Genomic DNA, 26,943 nt, shown 5'->3' with positions numbered 1-26,943 from the left:
CCAAGGGGTTTGGAGTGTGGGAGGGGGTGCGGGAGGGGGCTCAGGGCTGGCGTAGGGGGTTGGAGTGTGGGATGGAGTGAGGGGTGCAGGCTCTAGTTAACTCAGGCGGCTCCTGGAAGCAGCGGCATGTCCCCTCTTCGGCTCCTAGGCAGAGGGGCAACCAGGGGGCTCCACACACTGCCCCTGCCTGCAGGCGCCACTCCCACTGGCCATGGTTGCTGGCCAATGAGAGCTACAGAGCCAGTGTTTGGGGTAGGGGCAGCACACAGAGCTCCCTGGCCACCCCTGCGCCTAGGAGCCGGAGAGAGGACATGCTACTGCTTCGAGGAGCCAGAGCAGGCAGAGAGCCTGTCTTAGCTCTACTGCACTGCCGACTGGACTTTAAGCAGCACGGTCAGTAATGCTGACCAGAGCCACCAGGGTCACTTTTCAACCAGGCATTCAGGTCAAAAACCAGACGCCTGGCAACCCTACTGCCCTCCCTCTGGAAGCATCAGCAACCTGGCTTCCTTTGGGAGGAAATGCCCTGTAGCCTCTGGTAGCATGCAGCCCCAGCTCCGTGGCTAATAGCGTCTCATGCTGGCATGTTTACTCGTCAGATAGCTACAGGCACTCTCAGGGGCACCCCTTTTCCTGGCTGTCTTTCAGTGCACACACCGGCTTTCAGGAGAAAGGGCTGTTTTAACAACTTCAAACAAATCAACACATGGCCCATTGGGAGAGGAGCATTAAGCCTAAATAGCTTCATAAATAATTTCCTGCTAGCAGAGTGTTGTTAAACTGTATTCACCAGCTGTTCCCAGGTGATTTTCCTTAACACTTTATATTCCTCAAGCCCAGTGTCTACCAACAGGAAATATATATGGCCCAATAGACAGTGTATTGTAACATGTACCCAGCAGCTTGGCTGATGCAGAACAATGGGCCAGGCTAGCAGTACACGGATAGTGTGACCCTTATCTATAAGGATTGGATTAGGGAGAGCCCTTACCTGATCACTCTCGTTACAGTGTGTAGGGTAACACCCATTGTTCCATGTTCTCTGTGTATATAAATCTCCCCACTGTATTTTCCACTGAATGCATCCAATGAAGTGAGCTGTAGCTCACGAAAGCTTATGCTCAAATAAATTGGTTAGTCTAAGGTGCCACAAGTACTCCACTTAAAACTGTAACGAGCTTCACATTATCAACCCCTGCAGCTTCTTCCCAGTAAGCCAGTGCTCCAGCTAGGTGTTAAGGCATGCTCTACTGTTGAGGGCACTGCCTTCAAGATGAAATGAAAGGCCAAAGCCTCTTGTGACCACTGAAGACCCCTCTAGCATTCTTTGCTAGAGCAGCTTTATTGGGTACCAGTGCCCTGGCCAAATTACAATTTATAACAATTGTAGAGGTATTCTGCCTTCATAAAGTTTCCTGCCAATTTCAGTCAGAAGCAGTATTGTTCTTCACTTCCTGACCTGTTCCTGCATGTTGTGCAGTGGGATTACAGTGTGTTTCACCCCAGAGGTAGCTGCATTTAATTGCTGGGTGAATGATCTGATTGATGCAGTTTGGCATATCCCTTTTATGCATTGCTTTGGGATTCTTCAGGATCATCAGTGTTATAGAAATGGGCCTAATAGAGCGCTGAAGTGGACCCAGGGAGACTTGACTTCTGTAAGCTCTGCCACTGACCTACTGGGTGACTTTGGGCAAGTCACTTTACCTCTGTGACTCAGTTTCCCCACATGGGGATAATAAAACAGTCCTTTATAAAGTGCTTTAAGATCTAAAGAGGTGGGTATTATATAAAATAGTGCAATAAAATGGACTATGTGCAGCACTTTAATAGCTCACATTACACTGTAGGTCAGTGGTCCCCAAGGTGGCCGTGCTCATTAGCGGCATTTTGGCAGCAGAGTGTTCGGCGCCCACCACAGTCTTCTGGGAATAGCAATATGCTCTTCCCACAAGAAGGTTGGGGACCACTGCTGTAGAGGATAGCAAATGCCAACCCTGAAATTCCCTTTTACTGAGTAGAAAGAAAAGAAAATCCATGAATGAGCTATGTGTGGGTTTAGGCCCTGATCCCACACATGCTCCCATGAGAAGTCCCATTGAAGACAGCTGGACTCCCCTTGTCTACAAGTGTTTGCAGGATCAGGGCCTGTCTGTGTAATTGATATATGGCCTCACAGCCCTAAATGAGTTAAACACAAGGCTGGTTTCTGGTTTGGCATAACTTGTATTATGGCTATAATGAAGTTGGGCTTGTTGGCCAGGGCCTACCAGCAATATTGAGCTGAGATGGCAGGTAGGTTCACTTGCGCTGTCTTCCCTCTTGATCTCATGCATCTGAGATGTCCCGTGGTCAGAATATCTGCTGAGGCTGCACGTTTTCTTTCACTCTGACAGTGGGAGGAGTAAATCAATGCATCTCCAGGGGGCAGATAATGTTTCAGGTGCAGTATATTAATGCTTATGTTTGTCTTGCCATTTCTTCTTTTAATATTCAATTTATGAGACGCTGCAGCAGAGCAATGGAAGCAGAAAGCTGCTCATGCAGTTCACTCTCAAACGGCTTCTCTTATGCTGGATATTTTCTTAAAGCCACATCCGGCCATCTTAGATTATCATAATGATCCCTTCTGACCTCATAATCTAGTCAGACCTCCTGCACAACACAGGCCAGAGGATTTCCCCCAGCGTTTCCTGCACTGAGCCCCAAAACACAGGGAACAGTGCTGCCTAAATAGGGATCTGAACTCCCACCAACTTCAGTGGTGCAGCAGGGAGCCTTACTGTCTGAAAAAAAGACAAGTACTAGTGGCACCTTAGAGACTAACCAATTTATTTGAGCATAAGCTTTCGTGAGCTACAGCTCACTTTGTCTGAAAGGATGATGTTGTAATGTAGATCAGGCCTGAAATTTTGGCTTTGTCGGGAAAAAATGCTTTTACCAAACCTCTGATAGAAAAAAGGTGGGCTCCACATGCAGCCACAGGCTGTGTGTGCGGTTGCCATTAATTCTAAAGCAACTGATGTTGGGGACATGCCTGCAAGTTTTTGACCCTCCTCCACCACACATTTCAAGTAGCACTGATTTCTTAAGAGTCTGTAGTCTGGTGTCGCTGTCCCGCCCTTGTGTGTCTTGTCCTCTGCTCTGGGTGGCTAGGTTCCCTCCTATTCCCAGACAGGTTGGCCTCCACCCTCTGTAAGCCAGACACCCTGCATAGATATCCCAGCTCCTCACTCTAGGAGGATAACTTGGAGGAGAGACAAATAGACTGTTTAAATGTATGCTTGGGTCGCATATCTTCAAGCAATTCCCAGGGGTACCCGTGAAAGGATTAGTTTTTTGAAGTCAGCTGCCCCCCATATGCCCTAAGGAGCTGAGTCCTGCCCTCTTGGTAAATCAGCCGTCACAGTTGGCCCTGCCTTGTGATGCATCCTTCCGATTCCCACTTTAGGAGTGCTCCTCCACCATGGTCTAACTGCTCCTATTGGTAAAGCTCCCACACCTTTCAACTGGAGCAGCATTAGGCCAACACTAAGCGCATTTAGACCTCCCACCCAGGTGGGGTGGATGAGTGGTTAGGGCACTAGCCGAGGAGTTGTGAGATTAGGTACAAACTCCGGCTTCATCACAGACTTCCTGTGGGACCTTGGGTAAGTCATTTAAGCCCAGATTTTAACAAGTATTTAGGCATTGCTGTTCTCAGTGTTGCAACACCTTACTGATTTAGGAGCCTGAATTATTTTCAGAGGGGATTTAGGCCTTTAAGAGCCTACGTTCCTTTTGGCAATGGGAGGTGAGCTCCTAAATCAGAGAGTCCTTGCAATGCTGAGTACAGCAACGCCTGCATACCTTTAAAAGTCTATATTTGGGCTTGTCTTCTGGCATCACTATAGTGATGTAACTCCCCAAGTACACACTTATTCTGGAATTATACAGCTGTAGTCATGTTGGTCAATTTCCCCATGCAGACAAGCCCATAGTCTCTGTGCCTCAGTTGCCTCGCTCTACAATGGGGATAATGCTCCACCTCACAGGGTTGCTGTGAGAGTAAACACATTAAGGCTCTCAGATATCATGGTAATCAGGGCCTGGGGTGGGTTTTGTACCTCATCAAAACCCTTTGATTCCAGGGAGTGGGGTGTTAACCCCACCTCCTACACCAGTTCTACCACCTCTCTGGTAGTCAGGGCTGTATGGCCCAATGGCCAGAGTCCTTCTAAATCTTCTTCCCCTGGTGGGATAGCACAGTCTAGTGGCCAGAGTCCCTATAGTGCACTCCTAAAGCAGTATGGCCCAAGTCTCCCAAAACTCTCTTCCCCTGGTGGGATAGCATGGCCCAGCAGCTGGAGTCCTAAAGCAGCATGGCCCAAGGGCCAGAGTCCCTCTAAGTCCTCTTCCCCTTGTAGGATAGTGCAGCCCAGAGTTCATTTATCTCCTTTGAGGTAAGGGAGGGGTCAGTGAACTGTCATCACAAAAAAGGTGGGGGGGTTAGAGACCCCAGGCCCACCCACCTTCACCAGGCTCCAACCCAGGGCCCTGTCATTGACTGTGTGATCCACCCCAGGTCAGAGGGGAATCCTACCACAACACACTGCCTTCAGAGTGGTGGGAAATACCACTCCCTTCCCTGAGTCACTTCCTACCAGTTCTCCAAACATAACAGTCCCTGTGGCATCAGGGTCTTCAGGTTCCCCAGCGCTCCCTAGGGTTCCAACAGCTACCAGTCTGTGGTCCCACTTCCAGATCCCTCATCTCCATCCTGCACAAGTCACCACTGCTCCTGGGCTGGAGCCTCCACTAGGCTTCCTCCATCCTCAACCACCAGCCCTGACTGAGCAGCTCTGCAGGCTTTTATACTTGACTCCCTGTTGGAGCATGCCCAGAAGAGCATCAGGGGCATGGCTTCCTCTGCCAGCAGGGAAGGGTTAACCCCCTCAGTCCCAGTGCGGGGCCAGTCTGCCCCATCACAGGGCCATAGACACACCATGAGTTTCTGTGGCATACTTCCCCTCCAATAGCTCATTCAATTTCAGCTGAGCTCAGATGAATTAATCTCTTACTTTTATACTCAGTAGTTTTCATAGGTGACCTCCAGACTGCTGTTACAGTAACTCTTCACCATTACTCTAGGTGCAGGAGTATGTTTAGAAGGGAGAACCAAATTTAACCAGGGAAGGAAAAGTCACAGCTGCTCTCTCTGGGTGAAACAAACATTTGATTTCTGCCAGACACATAAATAGTCCACCCAACAGACTTCCCAGTGCATTAGTGGAAACAATCTGTGGAGTGGCTAACAACAGGCATTAATTACCCACTGCCATTTGTTTTCAAAATAAAAACTATTTAACATAAGTTCAGTATTTTCAGCCATCAGACTGCAAGCCCTTTGGGGCACAGATCATCTGTTTGTACTGTCCATTACTAGGAATAGGCCTAAACCGAAATGATTCCCAAATGCTTTTTTGCTGTGGTGACTATAAAACACTCAACAATGATTAGGCTGTTTCCCACACTCCCCTGTTTTATACTGAGATTGTCAAATCTTTGGGTATGTGTGACATACAGTATGTATGACGCATAGCGCAATGGGGTCCTGGTCCGCGATTGGTTCTTCTAGGCGCACTCACAATACAAATAAGGTTCATGTCCCCTGACCTAGAACCTTCTGCAGGAGTGAGTCTATGCCAGAACTGAGTGAATCATTGATTGTTTTAGTTTGAGGACCTGCCCACAAAATCTGACAAAAAATGGTTTGTTTTTTGATTTTTGGGGGGTACCAAAATGGAAGAAAAAAACTTCCATTAGTGTTATAGAGGGTGAACAATTTATGAGTTTACCCTGTATAAGCTTTATACAGAGTAAAATGAATTTATTTGGGGTTTGGATCCCATTGGGAATTTGGTATCTGGGTGTTGGAGACAGGAGCACTTCTTAAGCTGTTTTCAGTTAGTCTGCAGCTTTTGGGGGACGTGGTTTGGACCTGGGCCTGTGTTTGTAGCAGGCTAGTGTCTCTGTCTCAACAAGGCAAGGTACTGAAGTCCCAAGCTGCCAGGGAAAACGGGCTCAGAGGTAGTCCCAGCACATCAGGTGGCAGTCCCAAGGGTGTTTCTGTGACCCAAACTGTCACAGTCTACACATACAGCAGCGTGTAGAGTACATACACTGCACAACCTTTAGCACCCGTATAAATAGCAGTGTGCATGGTGAGGCACTGCTTAGGCTAGTAAAGACACGCCAGAGCCTTAGGATATATACCTTGTATGGCTTGCCACATGCCCACGCAGTGTCTCCCATGACTACATGGCTATTTACACTGACTCCTTGCTGCTGGAGCCCTTCCTGACGGCATGCAGATCAAACATAGACCAGGCATTTTGTTCCTCATAATGCTAGTGAAGGAAACTCTGCTCCAACAAGTTAAATGTTTCAAGGTACTTATTTAAGGGGGGAAAAAATCCAGAAAGCTACAGTGATGTTTCTGGTGCAGTTGGAGTGCCTGTTAGTGCTGGCAGCTTAACTGCTCAGTAAAATATACTGACTTGAAAATATCAGCTGGGAGTCATTCTTTGGCATGAAGGTAGGAGAAAGAAAGCACCAAAGGTGTGTGGGAGGGAGGGGGGCAGGCAGAGCTGATAATGTGCCACTCTGACACCTAGAAGGAATTCTAATTGGTAAACTACTATCCGGTGTGTTTATGAACCTGTTTCTTTCTGAACGATCTACTAAAGCCAGTTTGAAGTGGCAGCTGGCCCACTGTCAAACAGCTGCAGGGATCTCCCACGCAAAGCCCTCCTTGTGTTTGCATCTGAAATTCTCCAGAAATGCTACTGTGCTATCAGTGGGCACCAGCTTGCACCAGGCTTTCTAAACAAGACAGGGGAGAGATTGACAAAGATGTGGCATGCAGCGTTGGGCAGAACATTTCGGATTTGTATTTTTCTTTTAAGTGTTTACGTCATGCAACAGAACTGTTGTTTTGGAAACAGAATTTTAAAGGCTTTCATTAACTTTTGCTATGTGTTTCTAAAGTGCCCGTTAGGTAGAGCTGATGTTTCCAAAGTGCTGATGGGTCTTGGCTGCTCAATTTCCATTCATTTTAGTGGTGTTTAAGGGTCTCATTCAGCAGATGTGATTAACTTTATCCTCCTGCGTGGTCCTGGTGATGTAAGTGTAATTCATATTTTGCAACCTGTTAACTTAAGTGTTGAAGTAACGTATGCACTAGCTCAGCCACAAAATCTTGGCTTGAGGCAGGAATCACTGGGTGATATTCTCTGGCCTGTGCTCCACAGCGGATGATCAGCGTGGTCCCTTCTGGGCTTAAAAAAATCTATGAATAAAGTTAAGCACATACATTCGTTTCATGCCTGTGTGTTTACCTGCAGTATTTCAAAAGAGCTCAGCATGCAGCAGCTTCTGTGGAGAATGACTGGTGTAAACTTCAGTGGAGTTGCACAAGATTTGCTGCTGTAAGCTTTTGGCGGAAGGGGTTATGGGTTACAGTTCGTCTGTACAGCACTGAGCACAACAGGACCCCAACCTGGTCGAGATCACTCAGTGTGCTATTGTAATACAAATAAACAGTGATAAAATAACTGATCAGACTCAAGCCCTGTTACTGTAGCATGTTTGTAAGAAGTGCAGCTTTCCTTATTTCCTTCGAGACCCTTTAGGGGTGATAGGAACATAGCTTTCTCCGTAAAGAAACTAGAGTTCAGGTCATGCTAATTGTAACTTGTATTTTTAACCAGCTCTAAACATTTACTTTCCCCGAAGCATCCTTCCTCCATCCCCATTTTCTTGGCAGGTGCAGAACCCCCCGACCCCCACCCCCTCCCGGCATGCACATTCTTTCAACGGCTGACTTGAATCCCAGCCAGCGTAGACAGATTGCTTTGTAAATGTAGGATTATAGTGTGCTTGACATCCATAAACCAGAGCTGATCTAATTGCAATCCACTTAAGATGTTGATAACTGCACCCGCACCTAGTACCAGGCAGGCTCTATATCATGCTGAACTCAAGCCCAGTTCGTAAGCTCTGTTTTTGCTTTTAAAGCACCAGGTGTCTGACGCTAAATGCGTCTGGGGAAAAAAAATAAGTGGGGGCTAATGGAGATAAGAGCTTTGAAAGTGGGAGAGTCCTACATTACAGGAGAAGGTCTGGGAGGTTAGGCTAATAGGGTTGGTAAAAAGAGAACCTGCCTTCCTTGCAATGACAGACAATCTTGCAACCCTTGTTGGCCTCCCCAGGATCTGAGCTGTGCTTTTAACATGGCCAACCTGTGGCTGCTGCGAAACTGGTAGATTGTCAAGGGCCTGTCTGCACTAGGGACCCCTGCACCAATGTAGCGACACTAATGCAAAGTTCCTGTGAAGATACAGGCCCCCTGTACTATTGCAGTGATGTACGTTTGACACCAATGCAGGGCATTTACATGGAGTTGCACCAGTCTAGTTACAATGGTGTAGTTATATCTGCCAGTCAAGTTACATCAGTGCAAAAATCTCTCAAGTAGACAGACCCTGGGTGCTAAGAGTGGAGCATTTAGGTTTGTAGAACCGTGTCTGTGTCATTTGGACCTAGGGTGACCAGATGTCCCAATTTTATAGGGGCAGTCCCATATTCTGGGCTTTGTCTTATATAAGCACCTATTCCCCTCCCCCCATCCTCCTGTCCTGATTTTTCACACTTTCTATCTGGTCACCCTGTTTGGGCCTGCAAAGCCTAGCAGAAAATCTCATGAGAACAAACTTTCTCGTGCAAACTCTGTTCCTTCTTATTTCTGGTGAACAAACCAGAGTTCAATGGGGTTTGTACAGCCCTTGTTTCTGTCCCCGTGGATTCAGAGGTGTCAAGGTTCCTCCCCCACTCTGAACTCTAGGGTACAGATGTGGGGACCTGCATGAAAAACCTCCTAAGCTTATCTTTACCAGCTTAGGTCAAAACTTCCCCAAGGTACAAAATATTACACCCGTTGTCCTTGGACTGGCCGCTACCACCACCAAACGAATACTGGTTACTGGGGAAGAGCTGTTTGGACACGTCCTTCCCCCAAAAATACTTCCCAAAACCTTGCACCCCACTTCCTGGACAAGGTTTGGTAAAAAGCCTCACCAATTTGCCTAGGTGACTACAGACCCAGACCCTTGGATCTTAAGAACAATGAACAATCCTCCCAACACTTGCACCCCCCCTTTCCTGGGAAATGTTGGATAAAAAGCCTCACCAATTTGCATAGGTGACCACAGACCCAAACCCTTGGATCTGAGAACAATGAAAAAGCATTCAGTTTTTTACAAGAAGACTTTTAATAAAAAATAGAAGTAAATAGAAATAAAGAAATCCCCCCTGTAAAATCAGGATGGTAGATATCTTAAAGGGTAATTAGATTCAAAAACATAGAGAACCCCTCTAGGCAAAACCTTAAGTTACAAAAAAGATACACAGACACAAATAGTTATTCTATTCAGCACAATTCTTTTCTCAGCCATTTAAAGAAATCATAATCTAACACATACCTAGCTAGATTACTTACTAAAAGTTCTAAGGCTCCATTCCTGATCTATCCCCGGTAAAGACCAGCATACCGACAGCCACAGACCCTTTGTTTCTCTCCCTCCTCCCAGCTTTTGAAAGTATCTTGTCTCCTCATTGGTCATTTTGGTCAGGTGCCAGCGAGGTTACCTTTAGCTTCTTAACCCTTTACAGGTGAGAGGAGCTTTCCCCTGGCTAGGAGGGATTTCAAAGGGGTTTACCCTTCCCTTTATATTTATGACAAGAAGTCTTGATTGCTCATCAGTTTTTGCTGATGGCCACACCCAGTGCAGCAACAGAAACACCCACACCTTATTGCCAGCATTGTGACCCAAACATGTAACAGCTGTGAAGATGGTAGATGGCGCCATGTTCAAGATATTTCTTTGGCATAAGCAATTCTCTCTCCTGAACATTATTAGTATGAGCCTGTTTGAGATCCATGAAGGTATCACAGAGGGAGTAACTGGCAATACAGGAGTTGCAAGTTGGGTGATGTTGGGGATCAGGAGGGGATCAAGGGATCAGGAGCTGACATGAATGAATTTGGTTTTTCCTGTATGGCCTGTAGGCCCAGGGGGCGGGTGGATTTCCTCAGGCCTGTGCAGCACTTGAGATCCTCAGATGGGCAGTGCTCCAGGAGCAAAGGGCCTTTGGGTGCAGGGATAGCAGTGGTGTGCCTGCCCCTCCCACCCCCGGTTGTTAGATTTGTTACCTCTGGAACCAGGAACCTGCCAATTAAGACGGGCTGTACTGGGTCAGACCATGGTCCAACTAGCCCAGTATCCTGTCTTCCGACAGTAGCCGGTACCAGATGCTTCATAGTGAAGAACAGAACAGTACAATTATCAAGAGATCCATCCCCTGTCATCCAGTCCCAGCTTCTAGCAGTAGGAGCTTTGGGACACCCAGAGCATGGGGTTGCGTCACTGACCATCTTGACTAGTAGCTAATACATGGACAGAGAGCTAAGTAGCTTGCTTGTTTTATTCAGCTGCTGCATTGCTTCTTGCTCTGACACTCTCTCTATTGCTCCACTACTAGGGCTCTTGATATCTACAGGTGCCCTCTAGTGATCAGGCAGAGAACACACACAATTACAGTCCTCCCTCCTTATTGAGGTGCTACCCCAGCCCCCAACATGTCTAACCTAACATTATAAATTGCCAGTGTAACTAAGGAGGTCAGAATATAGCATCTGAGCACTTCAGACAGAGTGAGAGGATTATTCTGCCTCTGTATCACCCGTCAGCCTTAACTATCAACTATTTCAACTCCAGACTGAGTTGCTCAGGTGGTTTTCTTTGGTGCACAGGGTAACACCTCTCGGGTTTTGGAGTAGACCCTTGAGCAGATGCTTCAGATGACAATTCATGTTCTGGTTCCTTCATGCTAGTAATCAATGGACCTGCAGTGTCCTGAACTTCAGAATTCAGATCAACCAGAGCAGGTACAGACGGTGTCTTTGTTTTGGGGGTAAATCTTGAATCTGCTCGATGTTACAATGCCATATCACATCAGGTGTACCTTCTGAGTTTGGATAGTATCAGGAACCCACTTGTGGCCACCTCAGTAATCTCGAGCAAGAGCATGTTATCCCATCCATAACTCTGTAAAAAGTGTCCACAGTCCTTTGCTTGCACTGATACTGACAGTGCTATCCCTTGCCTTTGGATAGATAGAGACCATTGGTTTTCAAGGTTTTTTCTCCAGCACTTTTCACCATCACAGAAAATGAGAGCAAATTCACAGAGGTGTCTATGTTTTAGGAAGTGATTTGCTATTTTGGGTGCCCAGTTGACATCTTGAGGGTGCTTGAATTTCAGAAAGCGCTGAGCACCCTGCCCTGTCCTCTTGAAAATGAAGGTGACTCAAGCTGGGTACCACCCAACACCAACGTAGGCCTGTGTTCCTTATCCACAGTAGGATCTTCATCCTTTCAGTTTCACCCAAAGGATTCTGTTCCATCCCAGTACTGTCTCTTTTCCTTGCTCCTCTCCCCTGGGCATTACTCAGGGTGCTGCTTTCTTTGTGCTTTAAGATGCATTCAGTGGGCTTTACTATGTCCCTTTAGAGGACGTGCACACATCTCCAGATAATTACTATAACTCTACAGCTGGCTGAGGCAGGAAGGTCAGAAGCTAGGATTAAGTTTCCTCTGCAGACTAGATCTCATGGGCAAGGAGGCATTGTGTTCATTGAGGCCTGTAGCAGCAGCTTACCAGGTGCAGCATTGGGCACATCCATTGCCTCAGCCTACATTCTTCCCAGCCAATTCTATCCCCTCCCCTCCCCCCGATACTGTTGTATTAACTCTCCTCTGCTGGAGCAAAGGCCAATCTTCCAGGGCTTTACCCTCCATACAGGCCTCCCCACAGTGAGTCACAGTCCTTTACAGCCCACCTTAGCTCTGTCTGGCTCATCCACAGGTTTCTCTTATATAGGGTCGCCCCCACAGGTCATGTGACCGTAACATGCCCCCACAGGTCATGTGACCGTAACATGCCCCAGCCTTTTAGTCCCATCACCTGAGAAGTGGGCAAATCCAGACTGAGCCCAACTGCCCATAAAGGGCCAGCTCACCCTGTGACAGGCTGTCTAACTCCCTCTAACTTTTGAGCAAACGAGAGAGTTTAATCACCTCTAGATTCCTAGGTGGTTAGCTTTTGAAGAGACCACCTAGGTGCTCAGATACTGTGGTGTATAGCATGGTATAAATACCTATGTAAATCATCTGAAGCAGACCCCTTGCTTTTTATCTGGAAAAACTTGTGTCAATGTTAACTCATTCCTGCTTTAATTCCCAGTACAGACATCGTAGAAGCCTGATGGCTAGTTTTCTCGATATGTACCTGCTGTAAAGTAGCTGGCAGATTGGCTCATGTCTCTTGCTGTTCTGTCTGGGGCCTACAGTTGATTTTGTTTTCCTTTAGGGATGTACAGTGACACTGACACTGATCACTATCCAACCAAATTCTGTCCTTGAAGAAGGATTTGAAAACAAAAAGAAAGAAACTGTAAACACAGCAGCAGTGTTTAAAATGAAAAAGGGGAGCGTTTTCCCAGCAGCCAGAGCGATGGCACATATGGGCATTGTGAAAAGCACGCAGCAGGATCATTTGGGGGGCATTTGTCTCCACTTTAGGAAATGGAAAGTAAACGCTGCTAAAACAGCCTCTAACAAAAACCAACAAATCATAAAATCCAGAATTGAGCTGCGGCAGGGAAATAGCAGCAACCATAACCGCATGATCCTAGCATCCCCAGAATGCAAGTAGGAGAGCAGAGCTTTAGTCAGTTTCCCCCTGAGTGCCTGCTCTTCATGGAATGGCTGAGTGGGCAGCCTGCAGCCAGCTCCCTCCCATCCGTTCTGTTTCTCTGAGATGGAAACAAGGAGGAAGATCAAGTGCCATGTGATCGGACAGCTCCCCATATGCTCCATTGACCTGAGACTGGGACCTGTCACTCCAGCCAAAAGCAGCTTGTTACTGACCCTCCAAACTTTCCATCTCATTAGGTCCTGTTGGAAATTCATGCATGGGCCACTTTTGAAAAGAGTTTTAATTAAGCAAAGTTATCAATGATTATTGTTTTAGAGGCACCAGTCTCCATTATTAAGGTTGTAGCCAATGGTCCACCATAAGGCTCAGGAAATAGCAATAAAACTGCAAAATGAATGAACAAACCCCTCCCTCTCTCCTGTCCTCTCCTCCCCTGCCCTCAAACAAACAAACAAACAAACAAACAAACAAACAAACAAACAAACAAACAAACAAAGCTGTAAGCCAGGATTCTCAGAAGTAGGAGCCTAAAGTGATGGCTCAAATAAAAGGTAGCTCGTACCAATGCAACCACAACAGAGTAAACACACGTAATCAGTGCGTAAGATACATCCGCGTATGTTACACTGATCTTTCTAGTGTAGACAAGCCCTTAGGCTCCTAAATATGTCAGCTGGTTTTTCAAAAATGCTGTGCACCCAGCAGCAGCAACTGCCTTTAATGGGAGCTGCTAAGTGCTTGGCTCTTTTGAAAATAAGCTCACTTACTCAGGAGTTGAAATCAGCTTTTGAAAATCTTGGCCTAAAGTCCAAGTTGGTAACTGCAGTTCAAGAGAAAGATATACAGTTAATATACCTTTAAAAGGCCAAAATATTAAACACTATGGCAATCCCAAGCCAGTTTGAGTGATTCCCACTAATATTATGCAGAATAATGGTCATCTTTAATTGAACATGATGAGAATATTACTTAGCTCTTCTATAGCACTTTCCATCCTTACATCTCCAAATGCTTTATGACAGATGTCAGTATCATTATCCCCATTTTACATATGGGAAAACTGATGCACGTGGAGTCTCATCAAACAACTTCATTACCAGAGAGCATTTGGTTTCTATGGCTGGAAAGATATGACTATCTCCATATATCCCACAGTACAAATTGTCCTGTGCTTACCTGGGATTTTCCTTTCTTTGAGTGGAAAATCTTTTCAGGAATTACAGTATTGATGTCCCTGCCTTGGGAACTGAATCTTGTCTTTCTTGTGCTGCGCATCTTGTTTGCGAAGGCTTTGCAGCTGACTAATAAAGTATTCATTAGCTCATCAGAGTAACTCTCCAGTTATCTTTTCTTAGAGGTCACAGCTTCTGTTTTTCTGGCTCCTGTTGCAAGATCAGACCTTGCAGGAGGAGATACCTCCTGAGGGGAAGGAAAATGGGAGACTGACTTCCTGATAGGCTAGATCCAACAACCATGGCCTCCTCCTTGGCTAGCAACAAGCAATACCTATCACTTTAGGCTCCTCCTCCTGGATCTGTTGGATATTCCCAGGCATTGAGCTACTGGCATGAGGGCACACAGTAGAGTTCTTGTCCATCTCTGGGAGAAAGTCTGTCATGAGAGCTTTGGAGTCCCCCTTGGAGTAGAATCTGAACACCTTTTCCTTAACCTCAGTGTGAATAGGTTGATGGATGATGTTGCCAGAGTCATCTTTACATCCATGAACACCTCTAGGTGGCAACTCCACTCTCCCTGTTGTGTTCATTGGCTGCTGAGGCAATGCACTTCGATGCTGCATGTTTATGTGTAAGGCCCAAAGACATGTTAAATGGGCTTTTCGTCCAATACAGAACAGTCTTGACTTCCCTCTGGAGTGTTGGAGACCTGGCTTCTGCAGGAGGTGTTGCCACGGATGTTCTTGTTTCTGAGTGAAGTAGTCAGCTCTCTGCAGGTGTTTCTTACTGCCCTGAGCCCCACCCCATAGTTACATTGCTAGATAATATCTGGTTGTCAAATGGATTTGACAAGAAATATACTTGTCAGCTAAAGTTTTAGGTGGCAAATCTTGTGATCTCTAAAACGTCAGATGACAATTGGTCAATGAGGTGCACAATGTATACGTAAAAAGAAAAGGAGGACTTGTGGCACCTTAGAGACTAACAAATTTATTAGAGCATAAACTCACGAAAGCTTATGCTCTAATAAATTTGTTAGTCTCTAAGGTGCCACAAGTCCTCCTTTTCTTTTTACGGATACACACTAACATGGCTGCTACTCTGAACAATGTATACAGAATACATGCAGCATATACATGCTGTTGTATGTAGGATATACTAGTGTATATGGGGTTTTCAGGTTCTGTAGATACTAACAGGGCATATAGAGGGTCCTATGGGTACATAGTGCGTATTGGGTATACAGAGTCTTAGGTTATTAGGGAGAGACATGATTTGTCTGTAGCTTGCTATTTTCAACCTCCCTCTAACCTCCCCTTCTCTCTCAAACCACAGCTATTTTACTGAAATTTCACAGCTAAACTGGATGCAATTCCCCCTCTCACCCCCAATCTATTTGGTAGGAATAAATAACTTTGCAGCTATAATGATGTGAAATGTTCCTAATCCTTTGTTCTTTGAGCATTTCACCTCTTCCTTCTCCTCCTTCTTCTTTTTGCCAACCAATATTTGATAAACATACACTCACACTTTAAAAATCTCTTACGGTAAAGAGCTTTATTTACAAAAGACCTTTTCAGAGTGAGGAGTTTGCTTCTGTGATTTGGAGGATCTTGAGACTTGGTTTTGTGTGAATATGGGAGTCTGAATAAGCCCTGGGCATATAAATTATCGGTGAGATTTCAGAAGCACTCAGCACTGGCTTAACTCTGCTCCCATTAGAAAAAAAACCTCCCTAACCATAATGATAGTTCAGCCCTGGAGCTGGTTACCTAGGGAGGTTGTGGGATCTCCCTCATTGTGGATTTTTAAGATTAGGTTAGACAAGCATCTGTCTTGAGGCTCCTTCCAGCCCTATGTTTCTATGATTGGTAAAATTCCCATTGTCTTCAGTGGGAACAGAGTTAGACCAATGCTGAGCACTCTTGAAAATCCCTGCCTATGTGCATAGAATCAATACTCATTCTAAAACTCCTGCAATGTAAAATGCATTCAAGTGCCACGTGGTCAACACATCAGAAGCTTCCGCCCCCATTTCTCTTGGCATTGTATTTATTTAGACTGTATTTTGAAAAGGTTTCTATTCTAAAAGCATCACAGTGTCACTGTATGTGAAATCCAACGACGACAACCTTGTCTGCATTCTCATGGGACCACTTAGTTTAATGCTCACAAAGAAACAGAGAAAAGCTTCTTGTTGGCTTCCCAAGGTTCCTTGGGACACTTTAGTGTACTTAGAATTTAAATGTGAAGAAGTGACACCTGGTAAACGTAAACATTCATAACACATTCTAAGGCATGTGCATTTCTCAATAAGTGACACTGACATTTGGATTGTTTAAAAGAGAAATGTGTTTAACTAAACAGCGGCCTCTATTGGTCAGCCTGAGAGCACAGAACCATAGAACTGTTGGGCTGGCAGGGACCTTGAGAAGTGATCAAGTCCAGCCCCTTGCACTGAGGCAGGACCAAGTAAACCTAGACCAGCCCTGACAAGGGGTTTGTCCAGCCTGTTCTTAGAAACCTCTTGTGATGGGGATTCCACAGCCTGCCTTGGAGATTATGTGGTACTTAGCAATAGTTAAACCTTAAAATGCATAAAGGCTGAGTACCTGCTAGCCAGAGGCTAGAAACTGCTTTAAAGTATACCTGCTTGTAATTGCTCCCAAGGGCTCATCTGCTAGACAGTGTTTGCTGGTGCACAGTGTGCTCTGACCACAACCCCTGCCCGCTCCTCTCTGACCTGGCAGTCAGGGGGATCTAGTGAAAATGTGTTATATAGAGAGCCCGGTAAGTAGAAAGCTTCCTCTTTCCTGTGGACTGTTTGGGGTTTGGTTTTGTGCTGAACTCAGGGAATTTTGCCAGCTTAATACCCAGGCATTGTGGACAGGTGGTTTGTGTGTCCACCCTCCCACTCCTTGGCTGGAGTGCAAGCTCAGAAAATGAATCTTGCTTCAGAGAAGAGAGCGGGTTCTTGCTTTGTTAATGTTCTTTGCACAGACTTCTCTTTTCTCCTTGTGAAAGGTTTCAGAGATGCTGATGGCTAAAAGGCATTTCCGAACAGGATTTGCCTTCCCAGCGTAGTTCATTTCAGAGTGGCTTGCAGTAGTTTCTGCGAGTAAGAAGAGACAGACAGAATAACTAATTCTCTTGCAGCAGTTGGTTTGGAAAAGATGGACTTGCATCTCCTACCACCTGGTGCTTTGTCAGTACAGAATGCTGGCATTTAGGGATGACTCTCACTAACAATAGCAACAGTGTGTCCAGCAGGGACCTCTTCCCTCTGAATCACCTAGAAAACGAACCTTGACTAGTCGGAGAGCAAGTAAACTTCCACCCTATAATTCATTCTGGGTGCTTTGGGACAATCTCTTCTGCTTTGGGAGCCCAATCTAGAGACCTTCTAGGCACCTGAGACTCTTATTGAAATCAATAGGAGATACAGGTCCTGTATGCCTCTCAGGATCAGGCCTGTCCTGAATAGATTTAATTGTTTTTCAAGATGGGGTTCCTTGTTTTTAAACTCCTCCATAATCTTGCCCCAGCCAGTCTCTCTCTGTCTCTTTGATCCCCTACGTGTCTTCATTGCTGTTGTTGAAAGGCCGTCAATTCTGCAGTTTGGCCTCCTGCCCCCAGAACTGCTCTCCTGTATCTTTCTTTTCCAATCTTTCGCTTGTGCCTCCTAATTTCTCTCCCTCTGCTGTCTCTTATTATTGAGCTCCTCAACCCTAGCTTTTTACAGGGGCCCAGGTGTATCAGAGGCTCAAAGCAAAACAAAGCTGCATTATTGCGCTGTCAAACATACAGCAGGGATACACTCTCCGAGGCAGCAGGTCTTCAAGAAACAGGGACCATGCCTGTTTTAAAACTGAGAGCTGAACGGCCTAGAAAACAAACCTGGAATGATCAGAGTCAGTAAACCTCAGTGTGATTAATAACCTTTTCCCTTTGACCTGAAACAAACGTCAGAATGTGACTGGTGCCTCGCCTGTGCGGCTGGTGCTTTGCTGGGTTAATGCAATTAAAAGGGGGTGTTTAAATAACCCCATGGAATATTGCTACAGTGGCACTGACCTTTAAGAGAAAGCGAGGTCTCCACAGGCCTTGGTGCTTCCCAGTAGAGCGTCTCAGAGATATACTGTTAAGGCTTTAATCTGGGGAAAGGCAGGGGAATGAGACGTTTCTTTCTTCTGCTGACATCGTTTTGCATGAGGTTACATGGCCTTTCTGGTGTCTTTTTCTGCACACTTAGGGTTTACATTCAGAGTCTGTCTGCTGCCCTCCGGCTATCAGAGAACAGGCATCTGCTGCTCACATAAAGCCCCCTCTCGTGGCCTTTCACTCCTTCAGAGAGGGGCGCATATAATTAATAAGCGGTGGAAGTTTAATAGGCAAAGGAGCCAGTGAAATGCGCCGTGGCCAGCCAGAAATATAGGAGATAAAGGAGCAGAGACCCGAGGCAACAATCTGCTAGTTCTCAAATTGATTAGCAGGGTCTGTTTGTGTTTGGGATGTTTGCAGGACTTGGCAGGGAATGAGCTTGGGCTGCACATCTTAGAGGGTTGGTGTGAGTTGGGAAACAAGCAGGAGAAACTGTCCAGCCAGCAGTGTTACAAACGTGCAGGGGGATCAGAGAGAACAGAATGTCTGAGCATCGGCCGATGGCCCGGGAAGACTCAATTTGGGGCCAGCGATGTAGCTCTGGCCCTTTGCATCCTCCTGTGGTACCTGCTGCCTAGGATGCTGCTGGGGGTACCTACGTGATGGGGAGCAGTCTCGTGGGAATAATGATGACCAGTTGGCTGTGAGGCTTGGAGAGACGCAGCACCTGAGATGGGGCTGTGCTGCTGCAAAGACTGGAAAGGCCGCTCTCGGGAGACCAAAGGTAACTTTGCCTTTCAAAATCTCCCTGCAGGCTTCAGAGGCAAGTCTTCCTCCTCCTCCCCCACCTTTGCCTCCCCCATGGGTTGCTATTTTGCATAGTATAATTGCTTCTGGAATGGCACTACCTTCTGGCCTCATTAAGCCACATTGGCATTGAAAAGGCTCCTATCTCTGAAGTTCAGTTTTAATGTCCTGATGTCTGATTCGGTCAGAACGAGAGCCGTTCCTTTTGTTCCCCCCCTTTTACCCAGTGCTGAGATATGTGAGCAATGCTATTCAGCGGCAGTGCTGCAAGGGCAGCCCCTTGCTATGCGCCAGCTTCTGAACCAAAGCAAGCAGTTACATTAGGAGATGCTGGCTGAAGGGGCTCGGCGTGGCGGGGGGGCGGCAGTGGCTGCTCTCAGTTTATTTCACTTTGATTTCAGTCCATCGGTGATCAGTGCACAATATGTACATTTCACGGACTCTGAGTGCATGCAATCGGTGTTCTGTAAAATCATTAATGGGTCGAAACTGGGTCTTGCCACCCCAATTTATTACTTGTCCAATCTTACCTAACCTAGTGTAAGTTGGATATATATGACTTGGGTTTTAGCAGCATAAAGTGGAATGGCGAATTGGGTCATTTCCCCCTATTTTCTGAGACTATCAAATCCTTTGAAAGGTGAGATCACTTCTAAAATGGTTAATAAACAGCCGCAGTGGTAAAGCGCTGTGGGTGTGAATTATATTAAAAATACAGTTCAATCTTTTTTCTTTTTCCAAAATGTAAAGTGAAACTAGACAAATAAACTACAAAGGTTGCCCCGGGGGAGTCAGGCACTGTATTTCTCATCTGTTCCCATTTATTTCCTGTGAGACTTAGCTCTTTTCTGAAGAACAAGACCTTCAGGGGATTAGGAATAGTTTCAGGGTGCAGGTAAGCCAGAGGAGTCTGGACTCTCTGTCTCTGTCTCTGTCTCTCTCCAAGCAGGAGTCCTGACTGGTCCTGTAGCCGTATTCAAATTAAACTATAACACATATTGGAAAGAACAATGTGATTTGGCAACTAAACCGTCAGCAAAGTTGGTCAAACATTTTTCATCTCAAAATTTTGGGGGATGAAAAACTGCTTTTTTTTTTTTTTTTACAATACAGAAACCGTTGTAAGAAAATTACACTTTTCACTGAATCTTTTTGGTGGGTTCATTGAAAAAAATAAATAATTTGTGAAGAGGCTGTCAAAAAACCAAAATTTTTCCATTTTTGACAACCAAAAAAAAAAATGTCTTTCGACAATCGAAAACCAACATTTTTCAGGTTTTTGATCAAAACCCTAAACATTCTAGGAAATCTTTGACATAGTCAAAAAATGTCCGTTTTCTTTTAAACTTTTCCTGGAAAGTGAAAATAGACTCTTTGACGAGCTCTAGCCTTCAGGGTCACAGTTTTAGTTGTAGGGCAGTGGTTCTCAAAGCCGGTCTGCCGTTTGTTCGGGGAAAGCCCCTGCTGGACCGGACCAGTTTGTTTACCTGCCGCGTCCACAGGTTCAGCCGATCGCGGCTCCCACTGGCCGCGGTTCGCCGCTCCAGGCCAATGGGGGCTGCAGGAAGGGCGGCCAACATGTCCCTTGGCCTGTGCCACTTCCCGTAGCCCCCATTGGCCTGGAGCGGTGAACCTTAGCCACTGGGAGCCACGATCGGCCGAACCTGTGGATGCGGCAGGTAAACAAACCGGTCCGGCCCGCCAGGGGCTTTCTCTGAACAAGCGGCGGACCGGCTTTGAGAACCACTGTTGTAGGGTGTTAAACAGATTGTATTTGATTTTGATCTTTAAAAAAAAATATAAAATGTTTGGTACAGCATTAATGCAACATGTAGCTTCTATACGTCCATCACTCCATACAATTTTATTATTCCAACGAGTCATAAGTCAGCATGTATGAGCTTCATTCAAACAAATAAAAGTTGATACCAAGAAGAAAGCTAAATGAAGAACAAATAATGAGGTGATATCTGTCCAATCAGCTACATTTGAAAGGGGCAGACGCTGAAATGGAGTTAATCCAAACCAGATGAGGCGCAATTTGTCCCCCTGGGCTCTCTCTCGGATGGGAGCTCAGAAGTGGCGAGGGTCAAATCAAGGTGATCATAAATGTGCCTTGTTTAATTTAACTCAGAGACAACAGACACTTGGTTAACATGACTCCAAAGCTGATTATCCCTTCTGCTAAGGCTCACAAATGAGGACCCACGATAAGATGTATCACTCTCCTCACTACAGGTGGGCCCAAACCAAACCCCCAGATCAAAGCAACCCTGAGTTTTGGCTCTGGAGTTCTACTAATTTCATTCCTGGATTGAATGAGGCTTGAACCCAGAGTCCAAACTCTTTGATCCCAGTTATATTGGTATAAATCCAGAGTCACTACATTGACTTTAGCTAAATTACTCCAGTTTACACTGGTACAAGTTAAATCAGAATCTGGCTCTATGTCTTCAAAAGGGGAAGATTAATACACTAATCCACATCGCTCCCCCAACATCATTCCCCGCCCAAGGGGAAACCCTTTCTAAAGAGAGAGCATTTTAGTCAGCACACTTCATTTAGGCTCAGAAGTGTCAAGTGTTTCTGTGTCAGATCTGTACCATTAACTAAGCCTGAAAAGCTTGGCAACACCACAGACTTTTATCCCAGTTGAGATGAAAGTCCAGCATTAGTCAGGCTGTTCTTTATCTACAGAGCCACCTGGCCAGGCAGAGAGGCCAGAAAATACAGTATACGAGTACCTCATACTAACAGACATTGCAGGGCCTTCTTTCCAGCTTAGCCCATTGCAGTGCCTGCCACGGATTATTTTATGTTGAAAGTATACGTGATGCCTCTTTTAGTACAGTATAAATGTTTCCCACTGTAACAACTCTCTCTTTCAGGCTGATTGGAAGGAAAAAGTCCCAGTTAAATTTCTTTCCCAATATTGGTTATGGACAAACAAGCTTTTATAAAACTGGAGACTGGTGCAAGTTTTGTACTGTATCAACCTGATTTATGGGCAGCTAGAGAGGCTGGGTATTTTCCACCTCAATCCATATTAGAGATGAGCCTCAGCTGCAGAACTGGGGCCTGGATTTGGGATCTCAGCCAACTTCTCCTTTGGTGTGGTGCCACTGAAGTAAGATTGCCTGTGTGTGTTTGTGTGTGTGTGTGTGTGTGTGTGTGTGGTTCTGATCCCCATGCTGTTCTCACACCAGCTTCCGTGGAGGTTCTCTCTGGGTCTGTTGCTGCTGCAGCGCAGGGCTGTTGGCAGACTTTGTGCTCTTGGCGGGTGGTTTCAGAGCATGGCTCTGTGCTGCTGTTGCTCTGGCCTTTTGCCCGTGCACTTTAACTGGCACCGTTTGTTGGTGGGCTCTGGCAATCCTCGTGGTGGATGCAGGAGAGATGGCATGGCTTGTGGCCAAGGCACTGACGGTTGCACACCTTGGGCTGTTGTGCTGATCCTGCCAGTTTCAGCCTTGGTAAAAAGAACAGCTCGGTCCGTCCCTGGCACCTCAGGGCGGCTGGCAGGTGAGTGGATTATGACCTGGAGGGAGACCAAATCACAGATCTCCATGTCTGTGAGTGATCAGCAAGGATGTGGTGTCCCAGATCATGCACCCAGGCCTGTGAGTGCCCAGACACCCAACCACATCCTGGCCTCCACCCCATGTCTGCTAAAACCTGCTGGGCCAAGAAGCTCATAGGACTAGAGCCTCAGCCAAGGCCCCACCCACTGGAGCGCTGATTGAAGGATCGCCTGGCTTCACTGATTGGTCCTAACAGGCTATTTAATCCAAAAGGAGGCACAGGAAGCTGTCTGAGAAGCAAGGTAACTTCCTGTTGTGATTGCACCGGTCGCTGCTTGTGCCTGCTTCCTGCACCCCTGTTCCTGATTCCTGACTCACCCATGCCTTTGCTTATGCTCCCACCATACTCCTGCACCATTCCTGATCCTTGCTTCTCCTCCGATTCCTGCTGCTATACCTTGCTTCCATCAGTTACCAGTTCTGGCTCTAATTTGAGTCTTGGCTCTGGCATTTTATACCTTACCTCTGCGCTGACCCTCAGCTTTGATTCCTCGCTCTGACTTTGGCTTGATTCCTGGTTCTGATGGTCGGCAGTTGACTCTGGTGCTGACCCTTGGCTTCGTTCCCCAACCTGGACGCCTGCTCTGCCCACTAGACCTGACTCTTGCCCTGACCACTAGGCAAGACTGCCTACGTCCCGGGCCATAACATAAGGCCCCACGTTATTGCTTTAGGAGAGATTAGTGCAGAAAGAAATTTGAGCCCATGCAAACAGCCGTGGTGTGCTTGTCTTACCCATCAGCAGGAGAGAGACCTAAGTAACAAGAAGTCCACTTAATCTGAAATGGTAATGCATGAGTAGCAACATCTTCATCAGAACAGTTAAGATGTAGAAATAAGTGGCAAGGAAAGGCCAACAGCATTTGCAGCAGTGGTTACACAAGTGGGTTTGCCACGCTCATGAAAGGTGCTAGATTCACTGGCTGTGGCGCGGCATCTACGCAGTAGGCTCACTGAGACCGTGTGCTTGCCATGGAGGAGTGATCAGTCCAGTGCTTAGGCATCTTGTCCATCCATGATTGTCAGTAAAGGTGAAGAGACATTGGGGGGATGAGGGAGAGTGACTGCTAGGAATTGGAATGAAACTGGAGAGAGAGGCCACCCTCCAGCTGCTTGCAGTCCCTGCTAGCCTGGGCCAGATTCTGACATGCATCTTGTAGGTGAAAGTGACCAGACCCCTTGCCAAGTCCCCTGAGCCAGGCTTATTCGTTTTAATTTAATTGTATCCCTTCCTTTTTTTGTTCTTGATTTTTTTGACATCAGTTGTTGTTCCCTTAGAACACCTACAGGAAAATATCTGCAAACCTATAACAGGAGCATTTTTCTATAAGTGACTTTCCAATGGGGAATATAACTGTGAAGATCAACAAATATTCCTTTTGCCGCCATTAATTTGGCCATCAGTTTGCTCTGTTTGAGTTAACTCTGCTAAGAGATATATAGTGCATTCACTGCCATAAAAATCAAACCCCAGTGAACTAGTTACTACGAATTCCAAGCTCAGGCAAACATGAGCCCAGACCTTTCAAGTTCGCAGCCAGCTGCCGTTTGCCTATTAGATTTTATCTGGCGTCAGAGTGGCTGTTGATTGCCACTGAGTGCTTTGTGGTTGGATCCTGTGCTTAAGGTCCGAAGTCCAGTGAGCACAGTGAGAGATTGGGGTTTTATTTGAAATATTACAGCTAGCTGGGGTTCCACCTGTAATCTGATGTGGAGAGTTGAGCGGGGAAAGCCATTAAAAGAATTAATTTGCCCATCCAAAGAATAGGGGAGCTTCTGTTGTGATAGAGCAGACAAGAAAATCAGGGAAGATGGTATTTAGCAATACATTTATTGATAATAAATACTTTAAGCTTCATTTAACCTAGCTCAGCCAAGGATCTCAAAGCACTTTACAAACACTGAGTTGGGTCTCATAATATTACCTCTGTGAGTTAAAGAATGGAGTGTTCCTAAGAATCACAAACTTGGGGAAGTCTCTTGCTCACTGTCTTTTCTTTTCACTTTTTTCTCATTATTTTCCAGATTTTTTTCCCAGTTTTCATAGTTCTTATTTTAAAAAAAAAAGTCTTCCACCAAAAAAAAAAGATATGTCTGGCAAACGGGACTGTGGCCTGGTTACTGACTGTGATTTCACTCTTTGGCTTCCCCATGGTGAGGTTGTGCAGAGCCATGGGGTGAAAGATAGCACACTTCTAGCCGTTTGGGTTCAGGCAGTCAGCCGCTGGGCTGTGTATGGGGTAGGTATGCATCTCTGTCACACTGAAATCTCATTTCTTTCATAGGAGGTGTTATGTTTTCCTTTGATGTTTAATAGGACCGAAGCACTTTCCTACAGCCAGGTACCTTTCCTAAAGCAGGCATGCACGTCCTGCGCTGGTATGTAAAGTGATTTCCTTCATCTCAGCAGCTAATCAATATACAATGGCAGCTGTGGGGCTCTGGATGGCTTACGGGAAGGGACCAATTTGTTTGTTTACCTGTACAAGTTCTTCCTTGGCAGCCATTATCTTGTCCTCCAGCCGCTTCAGATCAAACTACTACACAATTAATCATTTCCTGTTAAGATGCTCTCACTGAGAAGTAAAAGCTGTATCATAGCTAGGAAACACCTCTTTCCTGCCAGGCCAGTGCTTAGCCAAACAGCTGAATTTGCAATGGAGTGCGGAGCCATTAATCTCTAGGCTCCATGTCAGCAGTGAGCAGATTATTACCATCAAAGAGCCTGGGGACAGTGTCCGAGGGCCAAATGAACTGGTGAGTGTCAGCCCAGTTCCTCGTCTTTGTCATAATTATAGTTACTACAATTTGGCTGTAGATTTTAAGGCTAGAAGGGACACTATGATCATCTATTATTATTATTATTTATTATTTCTATTACCATGACATCTAGGAGCTCCAGTCATGGACCAGGTGCTGGACAAGCATAGAACCAGATGGTCGCCAGTCTGACCTCCTGTATAATACGGGGCATGGAATTTATTCCTAGATTGAGCCCGAATTGGGAAGGCCATTGGTTAGAAAGAGGATCACTCTAAAGCAGCCGAGATGAGACTGCACAGTCCCTAAAGTGACTTGGTGGCTAGCCCTGCATCCTTTGATTATTTTTATCCTTGTAGTTAATAATAGAACTGGTCAAAAAGGGATGAAATTCCAGGATTTTTTTGTGAAAAATTCATTTCCACTCCCTTTTTTAATTGAAATTCCAAATTTTTAGTTAAATTTTTAAACACTTGAGCAGCTCTGATTAATAAGGAATATAATCATGGAAGCATTCGTGCAGTTTTAACTGTAGTCTGGAAATCCCATCTGTGATTTTGTTTGTTTCCACAAAAGCAAACGCTGTCCTTTTGTCCTGAAGCAAGTGAAACTGTTCCTGTATCAATAGGACACAGAAGTCCCATTAACCTTCATGGGCTCCATCCCTTATGCACCAAAGAGGAGGGAAATTAACCAATATCATTACAAAGGCATTGCATGGTTGCTCATGTGTTCAGGCTTTTGCTCAGTCTCTGTGCTCATTCTAAGATTGAGGCGGGGTGCTTGCTGAGGAAAGCTGGTCAGAGGTTTTCCTTTGACCCTTTTTTTTTTTTAATGGAAAATGGATTTCTGATATAAAACATCTTTTTCCCCGTTTTTGGTTGGAGAAAACAGAAACATCATTTTTGTTTTTCTGAGAGAAACCACCTGCAAAAATTTTGATTTTTTTTCTTTTTAGGGGTTTGGATTTTTTTCACAGAAAATGAAACACATTTTTGAGAGGGTCGAGTACAGCTGTCACTGATATCCATGGTAGTGAAGGTCACTGGTCATCTTGTAGGATTGCGCCCAAAATGTGCATCTCTGGGCATGCTGCATGGGTGGCAGCAGGATAGGGGGTCCCCTGATTTTTCATACTTGCTATCTAGTCACCCTAGGGGTGTTATATGAGGCAGAGAGCAATGGCAGGCTGCTGAGATCAAGTAAAGTCAGCCGCAGGCAGTGTACAAGCAGGCACCAATGTGAAGGAGAAAAAGGAGGCGGGCTATGTGGGAGCAATCAGGCAAGGACAATGAGGATACACTAGCTGCTTGGCTTGGCTGAGACGTTTGGACATCAGCTTCCTTTGGCAAACAGGCAGCCTACGTGCCCCTTGGATGAACTGCCTTTTATGGCCTTCTGTGTTTAACCCCTTGTACAACTGAACTTAACACCTGAAGACTTCATAACTTCCACCAAATCCATGACCTCTGGCTTGTTTAAATGGTTACAGCTCATGGACTTGACTTAGTATCTGATCTGATTTCAGGCTCTCCCTAGAGAGTGGCTCATGTATGCTCTTGGAGGCACCTGCAGTGACATTTCTTCTTCATTCTATTCCCATATCTTGCCTTTGCCGCAGGAAAGTTACCTAAATGGAGGTAAGGTAAGAGGTGTATCTGTGCCACCATCTTGCCCTTTCTGAATGTATCATTTCTGATAAAA

General features: G+C 45.8%; 1 protein-coding gene across 4 annotated transcripts in view; it reads left to right on the top strand.

Moving 5' to 3' along the window:
- The window catches only part of ARHGAP22 (Rho GTPase activating protein 22), a 237,433-nt gene that overhangs the window by 67,471 nt on the left and 143,019 nt on the right, over window positions 1-26,943 (top strand). The window contains exon 1 of one of the 4 annotated variants that reach the window (XM_073353056.1): window positions 18,628-18,878. The exons of the other annotated variants lie outside the window; for them this stretch is intronic. Within the exon in view, the coding sequence (XP_073209157.1) occupies window positions 18,827-18,878 (52 nt within the window). The 5' untranslated portion in view covers window positions 18,628-18,826. Of the gene's footprint in view, window positions 1-18,627; window positions 18,879-26,943 lie in introns of those variants that run through there. 4 annotated transcript variants of the gene reach the window in all.

The sequence above is a fragment of the Lepidochelys kempii genome, chromosome 7 (genome assembly GCF_965140265.1).
Source record: "Lepidochelys kempii isolate rLepKem1 chromosome 7, rLepKem1.hap2, whole genome shotgun sequence".
In the NCBI taxonomy this organism is placed as follows: Eukaryota; Metazoa; Chordata; order Testudines; family Cheloniidae; genus Lepidochelys; species Lepidochelys kempii.
This window is presented reverse-complemented; position numbering and strand designations above follow the sequence as displayed.